The 14,054-nt window shown below is 40.6% G+C and overlaps 1 protein-coding gene across 2 annotated transcripts in view; it reads left to right on the top strand.

Annotated features, from left to right (window-relative positions):
* Nucleotides 1–14,054, top strand: part of LOC117396849 (signal-induced proliferation-associated 1-like protein 3) — a 125,311-nt gene that overhangs the window by 98,903 nt on the left and 12,354 nt on the right. For both annotated transcript variants that reach the window (XM_059004509.1, XM_059004510.1), the window contains 4 exons: nucleotides 574–686; nucleotides 2,440–2,885; nucleotides 4,627–4,821; nucleotides 10,742–10,904. In XM_059004509.1, coding sequence (XP_058860492.1) covers nucleotides 574–686; nucleotides 2,440–2,885; nucleotides 4,627–4,821; nucleotides 10,742–10,904 — 917 coding nt within the window. The remainder of the gene's footprint in view (nucleotides 1–573; nucleotides 687–2,439; nucleotides 2,886–4,626; nucleotides 4,822–10,741; nucleotides 10,905–14,054) is intronic.

A 14,054-nucleotide genomic window follows, 5' to 3' on the forward strand; every position in this document is an offset into this window, starting at 1 on the left:
TTATTATTATTATTATTATTATTATTATTATTATTATTATTATTATTGTTGTAACTTATTGTGTCTTTCTTATTTTCTCTTTTTCAAGTGCTTTTAGACACTAATTTGAAATAAAATGTACATTATTAAAAATAAAACAGCATATAACCTTTACCCTATATAAAAAGCACTTGTGATAATAAGAAAAACAGTGGATAAGAAAAATGAGTAAAATACAATAAAACATGGAAACAAAGTGGTCAAGAAAATAAAGTAAATAAAACAATTGTACTTAAAAAAAAATTCATGGGTAAAAAGACACAAATATAAAAGTATTGTTTTAACCTCCACTTACTGTAAAAGCATTGATTGACTCAGCGCTGCAGAATCTAAAAACTCCTCCCTTGTAATTTTAGCCACAGGGAGGCCAGCATTGTTTATTGTGTTTCTATTTGTTCTGCAGTGTTTTTGGAAGCGAAGCACACAGCCACAGACATTAAGAGCTGTGTTCAAGTGGACTGGCTGGTGGTTTTGAGTTTTCTGGTGACTCTGTTTCTTTACCACGTGACGGTTCGATGCTTTCTTTAATTGCAGACCCTCTGTGGCACGTGCCACCGTCATCGCGGGTCCCGGGCATGAACAGTGCCCCGAAACGCGCCAACAGACAGGAGATGCCAGCCAAGGACTCTCCCAACAGACATTCCAGAGTGAGTCACCCCCCTCGAGCATTCTCCTCTGTATAGATGTCATCCCGTTCAACATGTTTAGTAGTAGTTCATGAGTACAATCTTCATAATGTGTGATAATATAATAGTGCAGGGTGACTCTTATAACAGAATCATTTCACACAGTTTGAACAGACAGAACTGCCCAAACTGCACAAGATGACACCCCTTGTAATAATAAGACACCCTACACACAGCGAATTAACTTAGAGGCAGTGGTTTGACAGTCTGAAATCTTATACTGTAAATTTAATGTCAATTGAAAATTATTTAGCAAAAAATATCCAATTCAAAGTAGATTCTTAAATGTAATGGAAGTTGACTATAATATATATATAAATAATAGATAACCCAAGTCGCGATTTCAGATTTAGCACAGAGGATGAGAGGGCATAAATGGAAACAAAAATACGTTTAGAACAGAAGATAGTAAGCAATTTTTACACAGTGAGTTATAAATTAATAGCCTAGCAGGTGAAGTAGCAGCATTTAAAACACTAGGAACAATCAAACAAGTCCCCAACGTTCTCTTGAATGCCACAATAATCCCCTTCACATTCATTTTGAATCCAAATTGAATGCAAAAATGAAAAGAATCTTGAATGAATGATTTTTTGATTCCAAGTTATTTTGACATTCCGCCATTTTGCTGTCATTTGAAGATTAAACTTGGAACTGCTATTCTTCAAATCCAAACCCAACAAACCCCACCACGCACAATACAGAAGTTAGGCTTAAAACTCCAAAAAGCCAAACAGTAAAAGTTTCTCAATATTTAGTTTGCTTTTATTTAGCATTAGAAATACACAGCCAAAGAATGTCCTGACCAAGTGTCATCATCACTGATTTACCAGTTCCCCAGCAAAGTTCTTGTTGAAGAGGATAATTATGTAGTTTTCTCTGGTTGATAAAATTATATTAGATTTTTTGTACTAGAGGGTTCTCGACTCCAATATGACTCACTCATTATCTAGTAATCTTTCCTGAAGCAGCTTTTTGCAAACATTTGTTTTGCCCACATATTTTTGGAATGCGTCATATATTTTTTATTTCCTTTTAAATGACTTTGATTGAGGAAAAAGAAGCGCTTGAGTCAAACTCTGTTATCGCTTTGTTCTTTTTTTATACCGTACATTTAAAACAACAGTTACTTGTACATTTTCTGTGATTCAGAATGCATCATAGAGGAGGTCAGGCACATGTTTGATAATTAATATTTTAATCACATAATTAGGTCAATTCTTTTTAGAATGTCGCTTCAGGTTATGTTTTGTCAAGTTGCACTTGACATGGGCAAAGCCCTGCCTGTCTCTACATCATCATCCACAAATCTCCTGTTTCCTTTGTATTAAAAAAAATATATAGTAAAAGAAAACGAACAAGCTACAATCTACCCAAGACTCAAACGATGTGCTCTTGTGTTTAAAACAAGCCCTACACTTACCACTGCTGTGCGTATCCCTGCAATATTGAGCATTATATCATTTTTTTATATTATTTATATTTGTATTTGTCCCAGTTCATTAATAACCAATCCATAATTATTTAACACTATAGTGTTAAATTTAGAAATACCAAAATAAACCTAATAAATTCAATGACCAACTTTCTGACTAGAAGAAATGCTTGTCATTGAATTTACTAAGTTTCCCAGTCAGTAACCCAGTATAAATATATATATTTTCAAACCCCAGCCATGGTGTCAGTATCTTAGCTTCTTGTTTCTAATTCCCAGGGTGAAGCCCAGTACTCAAGCCATTCCAGCAGCAACACTCTGTCCAGCAACGCGTCGAGCAGCCACAGTGACGAGCGCTGGTTCGACTCGGGGGACCCCGCGGAGGCTGACCAGGACCCCATGGCCAAGGGGGGCTCCAGCGACAGCGGGATCGACGCCAGCACCCTGTACACACCCAGCCCCAACTCCACGGGGGTGAAGCCGGGCCTCCCCCTGCCCACCGCACACCAGCGAGACCAACCCCAGAAACCCATCCTGGCCTCCGCCACCTACAGCGGCCTCCAGGAGCACACCATCCGCGCTGCGGAGAGGGACAAGAGGAGAGAGTCGTCCCCGGCTATCGGCATCTCCCCGCAGGTCAAGGGCTACCGGACACAGGCCTACGCCCTGCCAGGCGCCAGCAGCACCCCCGCCCCGACCACCAGCCAAGGGTTTAAACAGGCCAGGTAAAGCAGTCAAGACCCAGCACTAAAGAGGTTTATTACAGCCTGTGATTGTATTCCTGCCTGTTGATTCATGAGCCATGTAGCCAAGTGAGGTCATGATGAGCTTGTATAACACACTGGTGACCCAATTTGATAAGGATTTTAAAATGAATGTTCTTACCTCCAGTCAGCATTGACTGCATTTTAAACATGTAAAGAAACAAGGAAAAACCACATGGTTGAGTGCCTGGGGACCTAGTGGAGGCAGACAGAAATGGATTTTAAACCTTTAACTCTCCTTTAAAAAGAGATTGTGACCTTCTCCAATCAACTAATATCACTAAGATAATTTGGACCCTGATGCACGTATACTACTATAGATCCAGAACATCCAACTGATATGTCCTGGACCATTGCACTTGAAATAAATTCACTGGCCAGTTACCCATAGTGTTATGCAGTACTAAATTGTGCAGGCTGTCAATGCCCTAAATCCCTATATTTGAAGGATTGACCTATATTGTTCTTGAATGTGCCGTTTTCCCCAATAATCCTATAAACAATTCCTCTGTGCTGTGTCAGGATGGTGGTGAGCAGTGCCTGGAAAGTGACTGTCTGACGTTCAGATTGTATTATTCTTTGTACAGCCTGTGTGTGTTTATAGACCAGCAGAACTTGCTGCTTTTTGTCAATTTTCCAGGCCTGGGGAATGTAAGTGCTCCCAGAAATGTAAATCTAAAATTTTAAAACCGTTATTATGCAGGACCATTGCTGACACTGTGTTCTCAAACTTTAATCGTTATACCGACCAGCACAGTTTGTATTGCTGGACATTGGACACATTTTCCCCTTTCAAACTTTTTAAGTGCTGTATTTTCCGTGCATGTTTCAGATTAATCAGCTGTGATGTAGCATGTTAGTGTACAGTGTGGTGCTGATCTGTACCTCCAGTTCTATTAAGATGTATTGAATGTTTCTGGTGTGGGCACTGCTGCATGGTTTCTGGTATGGGCACTGCTGCATGGTTTCTGGTATGGGCACTGCTGCATGGTTTCTGGTATGGGCACTGCTGCATGGTTTCTGGTATGGGCACTGCTGCATGGTTTCTGGTATGGGCACTGCTGCGTGGTTTCTGGGCGAGTCAGTCAGTTAGGGTAACAGAGGTTCATGTCCCGGTTGTGCTGGATGCAGATCTGGGTGTAAAATGCTCTGAGCCTGTTTCACCTCCCCACACCACACTACAGCAGCCCCTATTGACCAGGTAGCCTGGTCTCACCACCATCTGACCTCCAGGGTGTAATGCAATGGGATCTGAGGCGCCCTCTGACCTTCAGTTCCCCTGAACTCTGTGGGGGGGGGGGGGGGGGATGCGGTGGTCCATAATTGGACATTCAAAATTGGGGAGAAAACCCAAGGTGAAATAATTACATTTAAAAAATGGTTAAGAATTGTGTACAAAACAATATGCTTAAAGCCCCCTTTCATATAAATCTAATGTTTTACAACACAGAGTGAAGAGTGTTTGCTTTGTTCCGTGCCTGTGGGTCCTGCTGGCGAGTGACATCAGGAATGGGAATCATCAGACCGCTTTAAAGGCAGATTAAAAGCTTTTCTTTTTAATCAGGCGTCCGGCTGAGATGCAGGGTTTCTTTCCCTTCTCACTACGCTCAGTTCTTTAGTCTGCTCCTCATGAAAGATGCCTCACCACCTCATGTGGGGCTGTGCTTAACGGATCCCTGTGTGGCGCTGTTGTGAATTTCAGGGTTGGCTTCACCCCTCAAGGCTACAAGACGCCAGTGCTGGACAAGCCCAAGCCCACGAAGGGATCCCAGTCTGGGTCCCACCAGCTCTCTACCTCGATACCCAAGTCCTTCTACTCCAAGAATAAGCACGTCACAGGCTGGAAGAAGAGCGAGGACGCCCTGGCCCGGCCCAGCACCTTCACCGACCACAAGAAGTAAGAAAGCAACTGAGACACTAGGCTTGGGCAGTCACTGTCACTTATCAATCTGCACCCGAGACACTAGGCTTGGGCAGTCACTGTCACTTATCAATCTGCAACCGAGACACTAGGCTTGAGCAAACACTGTCACTTATCAATTTGCTGAAAATTATTGCATTTTGATTATTACCTCATTTTAATGAGCTGTAAAATTGTCTTGATCTTGTCTTGGGCTTTACTATTTTTAATTGAACGCAAACTAGAAATATTGCCGAATGCGCATTTGTCTCACATATACACCAAGCTTCAATGGCTTGGGAACTTTCAGACATATATATTTTTAATAACAGTGTTTCAGAGACATATATATTTTTAATAACAGTGTTTCAGAGACATATATGTTTTTAATGACAGTGTTTCATGGCAAAGGAATGCGTTCTCTAATACAGCTAGCCGGTAGATAAACAATTGGTATTAAGAACTTGTCAACAACAAATCATTTCACTTGGGATAAATGTCCACCTCTGTGTAGTACTTCAGTAACTATTAGCATCTATCGGTCAGCACAGTCTTTTACAGGTGATAAATAGTTAATACTAAAACTGATCACTAATTCTGTGATCATCACTTACTAAACTTCCCTAGTACTGGTACCCACATGTAAACAATCTTCTTGTTTCAGTTTCATACTGCGGGCATCAGAATGTAAGAACTTGTATTTCTAGCTATTGTTTGGGCTAACCCTTTCACTGTCTCAGCGAAACAGGTATGAACATTTAGAGGATTTTCTCAACATACGCTTACACTGGGCTGGATTTTCAAAGCTGTTTACTCTAAATTACCATTAGCTAGTTTTCTTCAGTAATGTTACCAAACCAGAATGAAACAGTTCAATCGTTTAAGTAGTCTGGAGTTTCGTACTCATTTAAAAATGTGAATAGCTTGGATATTCTCAGTAGTCTTTAGTCTTTGTTTCTGTAGATTTTGAAAGGGATCTCATTAACGATGGAATGGTTTGAAATAATACTTGATACAATAGCAGCACTGCTACCTTACATAAAACAGATTCAGTTCAGTCTCCCTCCTGAGTCTTGGAGATCTATATATGTACAGTGTATATATCAACAGTGTATGTGTATGTTTGTATATGTGTGTATGTGTGTGTGTGTATATGTATATATATATATATATATATATATAATATATATAGACTTGTAGTCGAGTCCTCAAACCTTGAGTCCAAGTGTCGAGTCCAAGTCATCAGTGTCCGAGTCACTATCATTCAAGTCCGAGTCCCGAGTCCTTGAAACAAACTCAAATCAGTTTTAAACTAGTGGGAGTCGTGGGAGAACAGTTTACCTAAAGGATGTTGTCTGATATCCCTCAGGAAAAATGCACAAATAATAAAAAAAAAAACCATTGTCTTGAGTAAGGCGTGGATCTTGAGAGATTTCATTAACCTAGTTTTCTATAGTACCAGGTATAGCATGTTTTTATGCTGCAACATGTGTTTCTTTCAAAACTACACGTTTTGAGACCTATGTAGCCAATGGAAGTGCACAACACGTTATTGTGTTGAAGTAATCAGTGCACAATGCCTATGCAGGTAGAGAGCAGGCTGTATTGATGTCACACCAGATGGATGTTCAGTTTGTTCCTTATAAAGGAACCACGTCCTCCTGGAATCCCTGTAAGATATGCTTGCCTGTGATCCTCCCTGTATAAATACAAATTCAAGACTGTGTATGTCAAACAATAACCAAGAAACAAAGGGCTATTATATCAGGAGCCGGGTGATGCAGTGTGTCACTACATCCACACACACCTCCACAGTGTAGTTCTGCTCGTTTATTTTTTAACTTAGAGTGAGTGGGTGTCTCTCGAAAGGGTTAAAACCAAAGTCATTGTATTTTATCTTGCTCTTAATTATGTTAATACTTGTACTGTGATTCTTGAAATGTATTTTTGTTTTACGACTAAGTCGTCCTGATAAGGGTGTCTGCTAAGAAATTAATAATAATAATAATAATAATAATAATAATAATAATAATAATAATAATAATAATAATAATAATAATAATAATAATAATAATAATAATAATAATAATAATAATAATAAAGAGAGTAACTGACCTTTTTATGATGCTTGTTTTAGGAGTGGTTCCAATTGCAATTACTTGGAATCCTGTGTTTCTAGTCTATGTAAAGGAGCATCCACAGTTTGAGTTGCCTGCCATTGACTTGTGAATCATATTCGAGTTCAGACAAAGTCTACAGAAGTAAGAGCCAGTGCCATCTAGTGATCTGCCACTGCAAAGCTTCCTTTAGTTTTGCTGGCAAGTCACTCCTATGCACTGATGTTACTAATAGGCACGCTGGCTGGTCTAGAAGACAGACATCGGACCAAGGGCACATAAGAACACAAGAGAGGGGGCCATTTGGTTTCAGTTCCTAGTAGTTGATTGATCTTAAAGGATCCCAGTGATTCTGCCTCAACAGCATGACTAGGTAGCCCAATACATACCCTCATTACTCTCTGTGTGAAGAATTGCCTCCTACTCTCTGTCCTAAGTTTATCTCTACTTCATTTCCAACGGTCTCCTCTGGTCCTGGTTTCTGTGCTGTTTTTAAAGTATTGGTTAGGGTTTAACTATGTGTATTCCTTTTAACTCCTTTTCAGACTTGTCATGTCCCCCTTAATTCTTCTTTGTTCAAGGCTGAAGGAGACACTTCTTTACAGAGTGGTGAGGCTGTGGAATGGGTTACCTAGCCACGCTGTTGATGCTGAATCATTCCTTGGTCATTCCTAAGGCTACTTGGAACTGGACAAGCTTTTATGGCCTGAATGGCAGCAACTTGGAAGAGCTTCTCCTGAACTGCCAAAGCACCTTAATAAACAGACCTAAAAATAAAAACAATTGCAAACAACAAGAACATGTCATTTGAAGATACTCACTCTAGATAATAGGGAAGAGTTGCCATAAATACATAATTTAATTAAGTACAGATTCTGGGCCATGTGGGGCAGGGGAATCATACAGTGCAGTGGTCTAGGAATGCTGAGTAATATTACGCACACTTCCTAAGGAAGTGAGTTAGGCTTTGTCATCCCGTCTCACTCAGGAAAACCGCGAGGAATGTTTTTTGGCCATGAATCTCATCAAGGAAACTGGGTCCAAACAGTCACCCAGGGGAGGCGAGCCAAAGACAGAAAGGGAAAGTTATGTGCGGTTGTGAAAGCGCTCAGTCCCTGGAGTCTGACACTAATTTGACAATCCATCGAGATAAAATGCCCTCAACTCCTACTAATTCATCCTTGCTGATGCTATCTGCAGAGGAAGCAAAGGGCAATCGCTTCACATTTACCAGTAATTCTTGACATATTTGTGTTTCAACAAAACGTTTTATCATGTGAATGTGGTTAGAGTGATTCAGAGGAGTAAAAAACGTGTCAGGAAACTGACTTGGGTGGAATAGTTGGTGTAGTGGATATCCAAACCCATATTCCTGATGCTGTAAATGAATTATTGCGTTAGATTGAAGATTAAGTTAAATCTGTAAAGAATGACTGTTAACAAACAATATCAAATGTAACATGCTTTACCATACAGCTCTGGTGGTGAGGGAGGACAAAAAAGGTGAAGGGTTTTGTAAAGCTCCAATTTAGTGCTCTTTGTTTTAGATTAATGTATGACATTTAAAGGACAAGGGTATATAAGATGGGAATTTTGCTTAAAAAGGGACAGCCAAAAATAAAATATTTGCTCTGGAAGTTGCTTTACCTTTAACCCTATCCGCGATCGTGTAAACACAATTAAAAAAAGCACTTTGTTTTGATGACTTACAGGCCACCGTCCTTTGCAGTACAGGCATGAAACACACATCAATGGATAGGGGAGGGACTGATGTTCACTTATAACTATATTAGAACATGTATTCTGTCTCGTGTTTTAATATATATGTTTTTACAACATTTATAAATCTCAAGAAACGAGTGGATATAAGCAGATACTATTTCATGAACTAAATGTATCAGGTACATTTTTTTTTCCTTATTACTGATAATAATGAAATGAGAAACTATTATTTTATTTATAAATATTTATTTTGAGAAAATAAATCGAGAGTAGTGTCCATTTTTGCTTATACAAAGATATTTTGCTTATATAGACTGAGAATAAACGTGTACTATGTCATTGCAATCACTGAGATGAAACAATGTCTTGTAATTTGCCCATATTTACAATACTTTAATCAAGTATTGTAAGGTCCCTCGGGTCATAGAATAACGCATTTTTATACATGTATCTCTAAGCAGAATACATAATAAAAATGACTTAAATTAAAAACAAAAAAAGTATTGTGTTGAAAAAAAAGCGAAAAGTTTATATGGTTTCTGAAGTACTTTTATAATGCTCGCAAGAGTGTTCTGAAAAAAGGACACCGTTTACAAGATGCTACTATATAAGATTTTTAGTGAATTTTTATAGGAAGAGAGTCAACTACAGCCAAAAAGCGCCTGATCCTGGGGCAGCATCCCACAGAAAAATGCTTGGTCCTGAATGGGTTAATGGAATTCCATGCAGTATATTTGTTTATAAAATCCTATGAAGGCCCGTTTTTCCTACTTTCGTCTCTTGTCTAATGTGAGTGTCTTTATTTTGCAGAAATTAGCAATCTAACAATTCTGTAAATAGACCCTGTGGTAGTTCCATTAAAGGTGAAGCCACTTCTCTGATTTAATTGGTTTCAGGGGTCCACCGGCTGTGTAATATTGTATCTCATTACACTACATTGTCGTTGCTTTATTAACGTCAAGGCATTATAAATGGACACTGTCGGTGTGTCTAAAACACCACAGTACGATACTGCACATATGCAAAAAAAATCAGTGAACATGATTACAAAAAAAAGCACTGTGATTCCTTGCATTTGTTTCCTTTTACAATTGTTACAAGATATCACATTATTTTTACATACAATTACCCATTTATACAGTTGTTTTTTTTTACTGGAGCAATCTAGGTAAAGTTCCTTGCTCAAGGGTACAGCAGCAGTGTCCCCCACCTGGGATTGAACCCACGACCCTCCGATCAAGTGTCCAGAGCCCTAACCACTACTCCACACTGCCCCGGTTTTCTTCCCAATTTGAAAGGGAGCACCCTCTCTCTTAGGGGGTGAAGGAGCCCTTTCTGAAAGGTGTACATTAGTGCCAATTGTGATGGTTTAGGGAACTGGTATGAGATGAGCAGAACTCTTTTCACACAGATCCCAGTTTTGCATGAGGATGACTGAGTTACAGTGAACACCAGCTCTTCATAAACAGCTTTGAGTCTCGATTGGAGCCATCCATGTCTGTGAATGAGCTCGTCAGTAATTAGTAACAGCTGACATGGACCTGTAGCTTCAGAGTCAGTTCAGGCAATTTGATTGCGGTTTGCAATTTGCTAAATTAAAATCAGTTCCTGAGAGAGGAGTTTGAACCAGATCCCTCTTCTCTTTTATGGGTCTGAATTCAAATAATACAAATTGAAACCAGACCGAGGTTTAGCTGCAGGGCCTGTTCTTGTCTGAACCTCGGTTTTCCGACTGCAGAAGTCGCTGTGAATTTTATATACTGCTGCTTCTTCAAAGGATTTGTTTTTTTAAGGCTTTTTTTTTTTCCTGAAGCAATGAAAGGGATCGCCTCTTAGTAAGTGCAGGGTCACAGACAAAGGGATGTGTATTTGTGGCCAGACACTGAAAGAAGCTAAGCAATGAGAAACAGCATATTACTGTAGGTCTAGAAACATAAAAAAAAATCTTTAAAAACAGTAATGAATGCTGAAAATACCTGAAACCATACACCCGCTCCTCTCAGAGATGGCAGAAGTAGCGTGGTCGTCCAGGTCCCCTGTCCCCACAAACGTCTTCATCTTTTGTTTTCTTTTTCCAGGCAAGTTGAAGTGAACTCCAAGAACGTTTTTGGCCAGCCAAGGTTGAGAGCTTCTCTGCGGGATTTGAGATCCCCGCGGAAAACCTACAAGTCAACGATCGAAGACGACCTGAAGAAGCTTATTATCATGGACTGTCCAGGATCCGACCAAGACTGGGACGGGGTAAGAGTCACACTCACAGCAAGGCTACAGGACAGGGTAAGAGTCACACTCACAGCAAGGCTACAGGACAGGGTAAGAGTCACACTCCCAGCAAGGCTACAGGACAGGGTAAGAGTCACACTCACAGCAAGGCTACAGGACAGGGTAAGAGTCACACTCACAGCAAGGCTACAGGACAGGGTAAGAGTCACACTCACAGCAAGGCTACAGGACAGGGTAAGAGTCACACTCACAGCAAGGCTACAGGACAGGGTAAGAGTCACACAGCAAGGCTACAGGACAGGGTAAGAGTCACACTCCCAGCAAGGCTGCAGGACAGGGTAAGAGTCACACAGCAAGGCTGCAGGACAGGGTAAGAGTCACACTCCCAGCAAGGCTAATGGACAGGGTAAGAGTCACACTCCCAGCAAGGCTAATGGACAGGGTAAGAGTCACACTCACAGCAAGGCTACAGGACAGGGTAAGAGTCACACAGCAAGGCTACAGGACAGGGTAAGAGTCACACTCACAGCAAGGCTACAGGACAGGGTAAGAGTCACACTCACAGCAAGGCTACAGGACAGGGTAAGAGTCACACTCCCAGCAAGGCTAATGGACAGGGTAAGAGTCACACTCACAGCAAGGCTACAGGACAGGGTAAGAGTCACACAGCAAGGCTACAGGACAGGGTAAGAGTCACACTCACAGCAAGGCTACAGGACAGGGTAAGAGTCACACAGCAAGGCTACAGGACAGGGTAAGAGTCACACTCACAGCAAGGCTACAGGACAGGGTAAGAGTCACACTCACAGCAAGGCTACAGGACAGGGTAAGAGTCACACAGCAAGGCTACAGGACAGGGTAAGAGTCGCACTCACAGCAAGGCTACAGGACAGGGTAAGAGTCACACAGCAAGGCTACAGGACAGGGTAAGAGTCACACTCCCAGCAAGGCTACAGGACAGGGTAAGAGTCACACTCCCAGCAAGGCTACAGGACAGGGTAAGAGTCACACAGCAAGGCTACAGGACAGGGTAAGAGTCACACTCACAGCAAGGCTACAGGACAGGGTAAGAGTCACACTCGCAGCAAGGCTACAGGACAGGGTAAGAGTCACACTCGCAGCAAGGCTACAGGACAGGGTAAGAGTCACACTCACAGCAAGGCTGCAGGACAGACGCAATGAGTTTCATGAAATGTGGGACCCATTTTATCTTACTTGGCTCAGGAGTTATAATGTTGTTGTTGTTGATTTTTTTGCCATTCTGTATACCAGGCCTGCATTTGCTACTATATTTTTACATGTGTGTGTTTGTGTGTATTTATGTATTTATTTACTTTTTTTTCCCTTTTCCTCATTTTACACAGCTTGTTTAAGTAATAATAATACTATCAACTGGAATACTCTGTAGCATGTTTCCCTGTGGAGGGGGGGGGGGGGGGGGGGTGTTTTAAGGAAGGGTTTGTTTGTTTTGTTTTGTTCTGTGTTAACACAAAAAGGAACAAACAAAACAGGAACAAAATAAACAGGAACAAAATGAACAGGTTAAACAAAAACAAGTCAAGCACCAGGCATTCACCTTCACTGACTGCTCTCTCTCCTAAACTGGTTTTCCTTCAGTTATTGAATCAAGGCCCGAGCCACATTCCCCACGTGGATTCTGGCAGGGATGACATTAACCCCATTCCCTGCCAAGCTTAAATTCAAGATAATAAAGCTGTATCTAAACCCAACACCAAAATCACACTATTTACACATGCAGAGCTTCTGCCCTGCCACAGATAGTTAGAGGGATTGCAGCTCACCCAATAACTCCATAATATGATCTGTGGTGCACATGACCAAGGAATTGCAAGACAACCTGAAAGTGACTGGCTTTCTTTAACCAGAAATTCAAAATGAAAATGTGCGTGTTTACTGTTTTAAACTGCACATGTGAGACCCATAGAGTGGATTATTTTGTGAGCTTTTAACTACTGTAATGATCTTAAAAGTCAACTACAGTGCTCCATTTTTTATTTCGTAGTATGACTCGCACATCAAAAATCATATTGAAGACAGTAAGTAAGTGAAAGGCCTTCACACTGTAAGATATAGTACATCACCGTGTACAGTCGACATGGCCTAACCGTGAATGAGTGAAATGATGATGGAGCACTGTCTAACAAGCTTATGTAACACTGAACCTCTAAAACAAAAACAAAACACATCAAAGTACGAAAATAAAGCCAAGTGGAGCTAAAAGCCAAGGAGCTTACTATTAGTCAGGACTGCAGACTGAAAATGAGGTGACATCGTGCCAAAGTTCGTGCCAAAGTTCCTGCCAAACAGAACTGCTCAACAATAATCATTTGTATTCTGGTACCATTTTAATGCCAGTGCACACTCTGTGCCATGGCTGCTCTGTGTGTGGGGCCTGGTGATGACTTCTCTGTGTGTGGAGCTCTGATGTTAATGTTTATTTAATGGATCTCGTGGCTCTCTGATCATGTGCCAGCATGTGTGCCGAGTGCATTCCATGAATGACAGGAGCCAGAAGTTCTGGTTTGTGAGTAAACTCAGGGACAGTAACACAATGACACTATTGTATGATGCTGCCAGTAGAGACAAGAACAGTCTTTTAACTTGGGGTGAGATACTTAGAAGCTGTGTGGAAGCTGACTGCTATAGTCCGTTTTAATGCAGTAGCATTATTTATTAAAAATGTCCCTTTCTTTTTAAAAATAGTAATTATGGTTTGATAGAGTGCTTAATAATGGGACCATTTAAGTAACAATAAGTAACAATGTGTGAAATAATTCACCCTTTCAAGTAGTGCTGGGACAAATATTCAAACAAACACTGCTTGAAATGTACTGTACAGAAGAGTGTTTCTCTCCTTTCTTTAACAGGTGATTGGATGCCAGGATTATTTTACTCCAGACAGATTTTTTGTACAGCAATAAACTATGAAAAACGTTTGTTTTGTAGCTAATTCAAAATGAAATGTTGGAATATGAGTTTAAATTTTGAAACTATTCAAACCTGTTTATCCCAGCACTGCTTGTAAGTGTGGTTAGTTGTTCATCCCACGTAAAACCATTTCAGCTGATATTCATTCAAGACTTTCACAGAGACTTTGGTTTCTTATTATGAGTTCACATTTCTCTGTGTTTTACCACAGCTGAACTG

This window comes from Acipenser ruthenus, chromosome 30 (genome assembly GCF_902713425.1).
Source record: "Acipenser ruthenus chromosome 30, fAciRut3.2 maternal haplotype, whole genome shotgun sequence".
NCBI lineage: Eukaryota > Metazoa > Chordata > Actinopteri > Acipenseriformes > Acipenseridae > Acipenser > Acipenser ruthenus.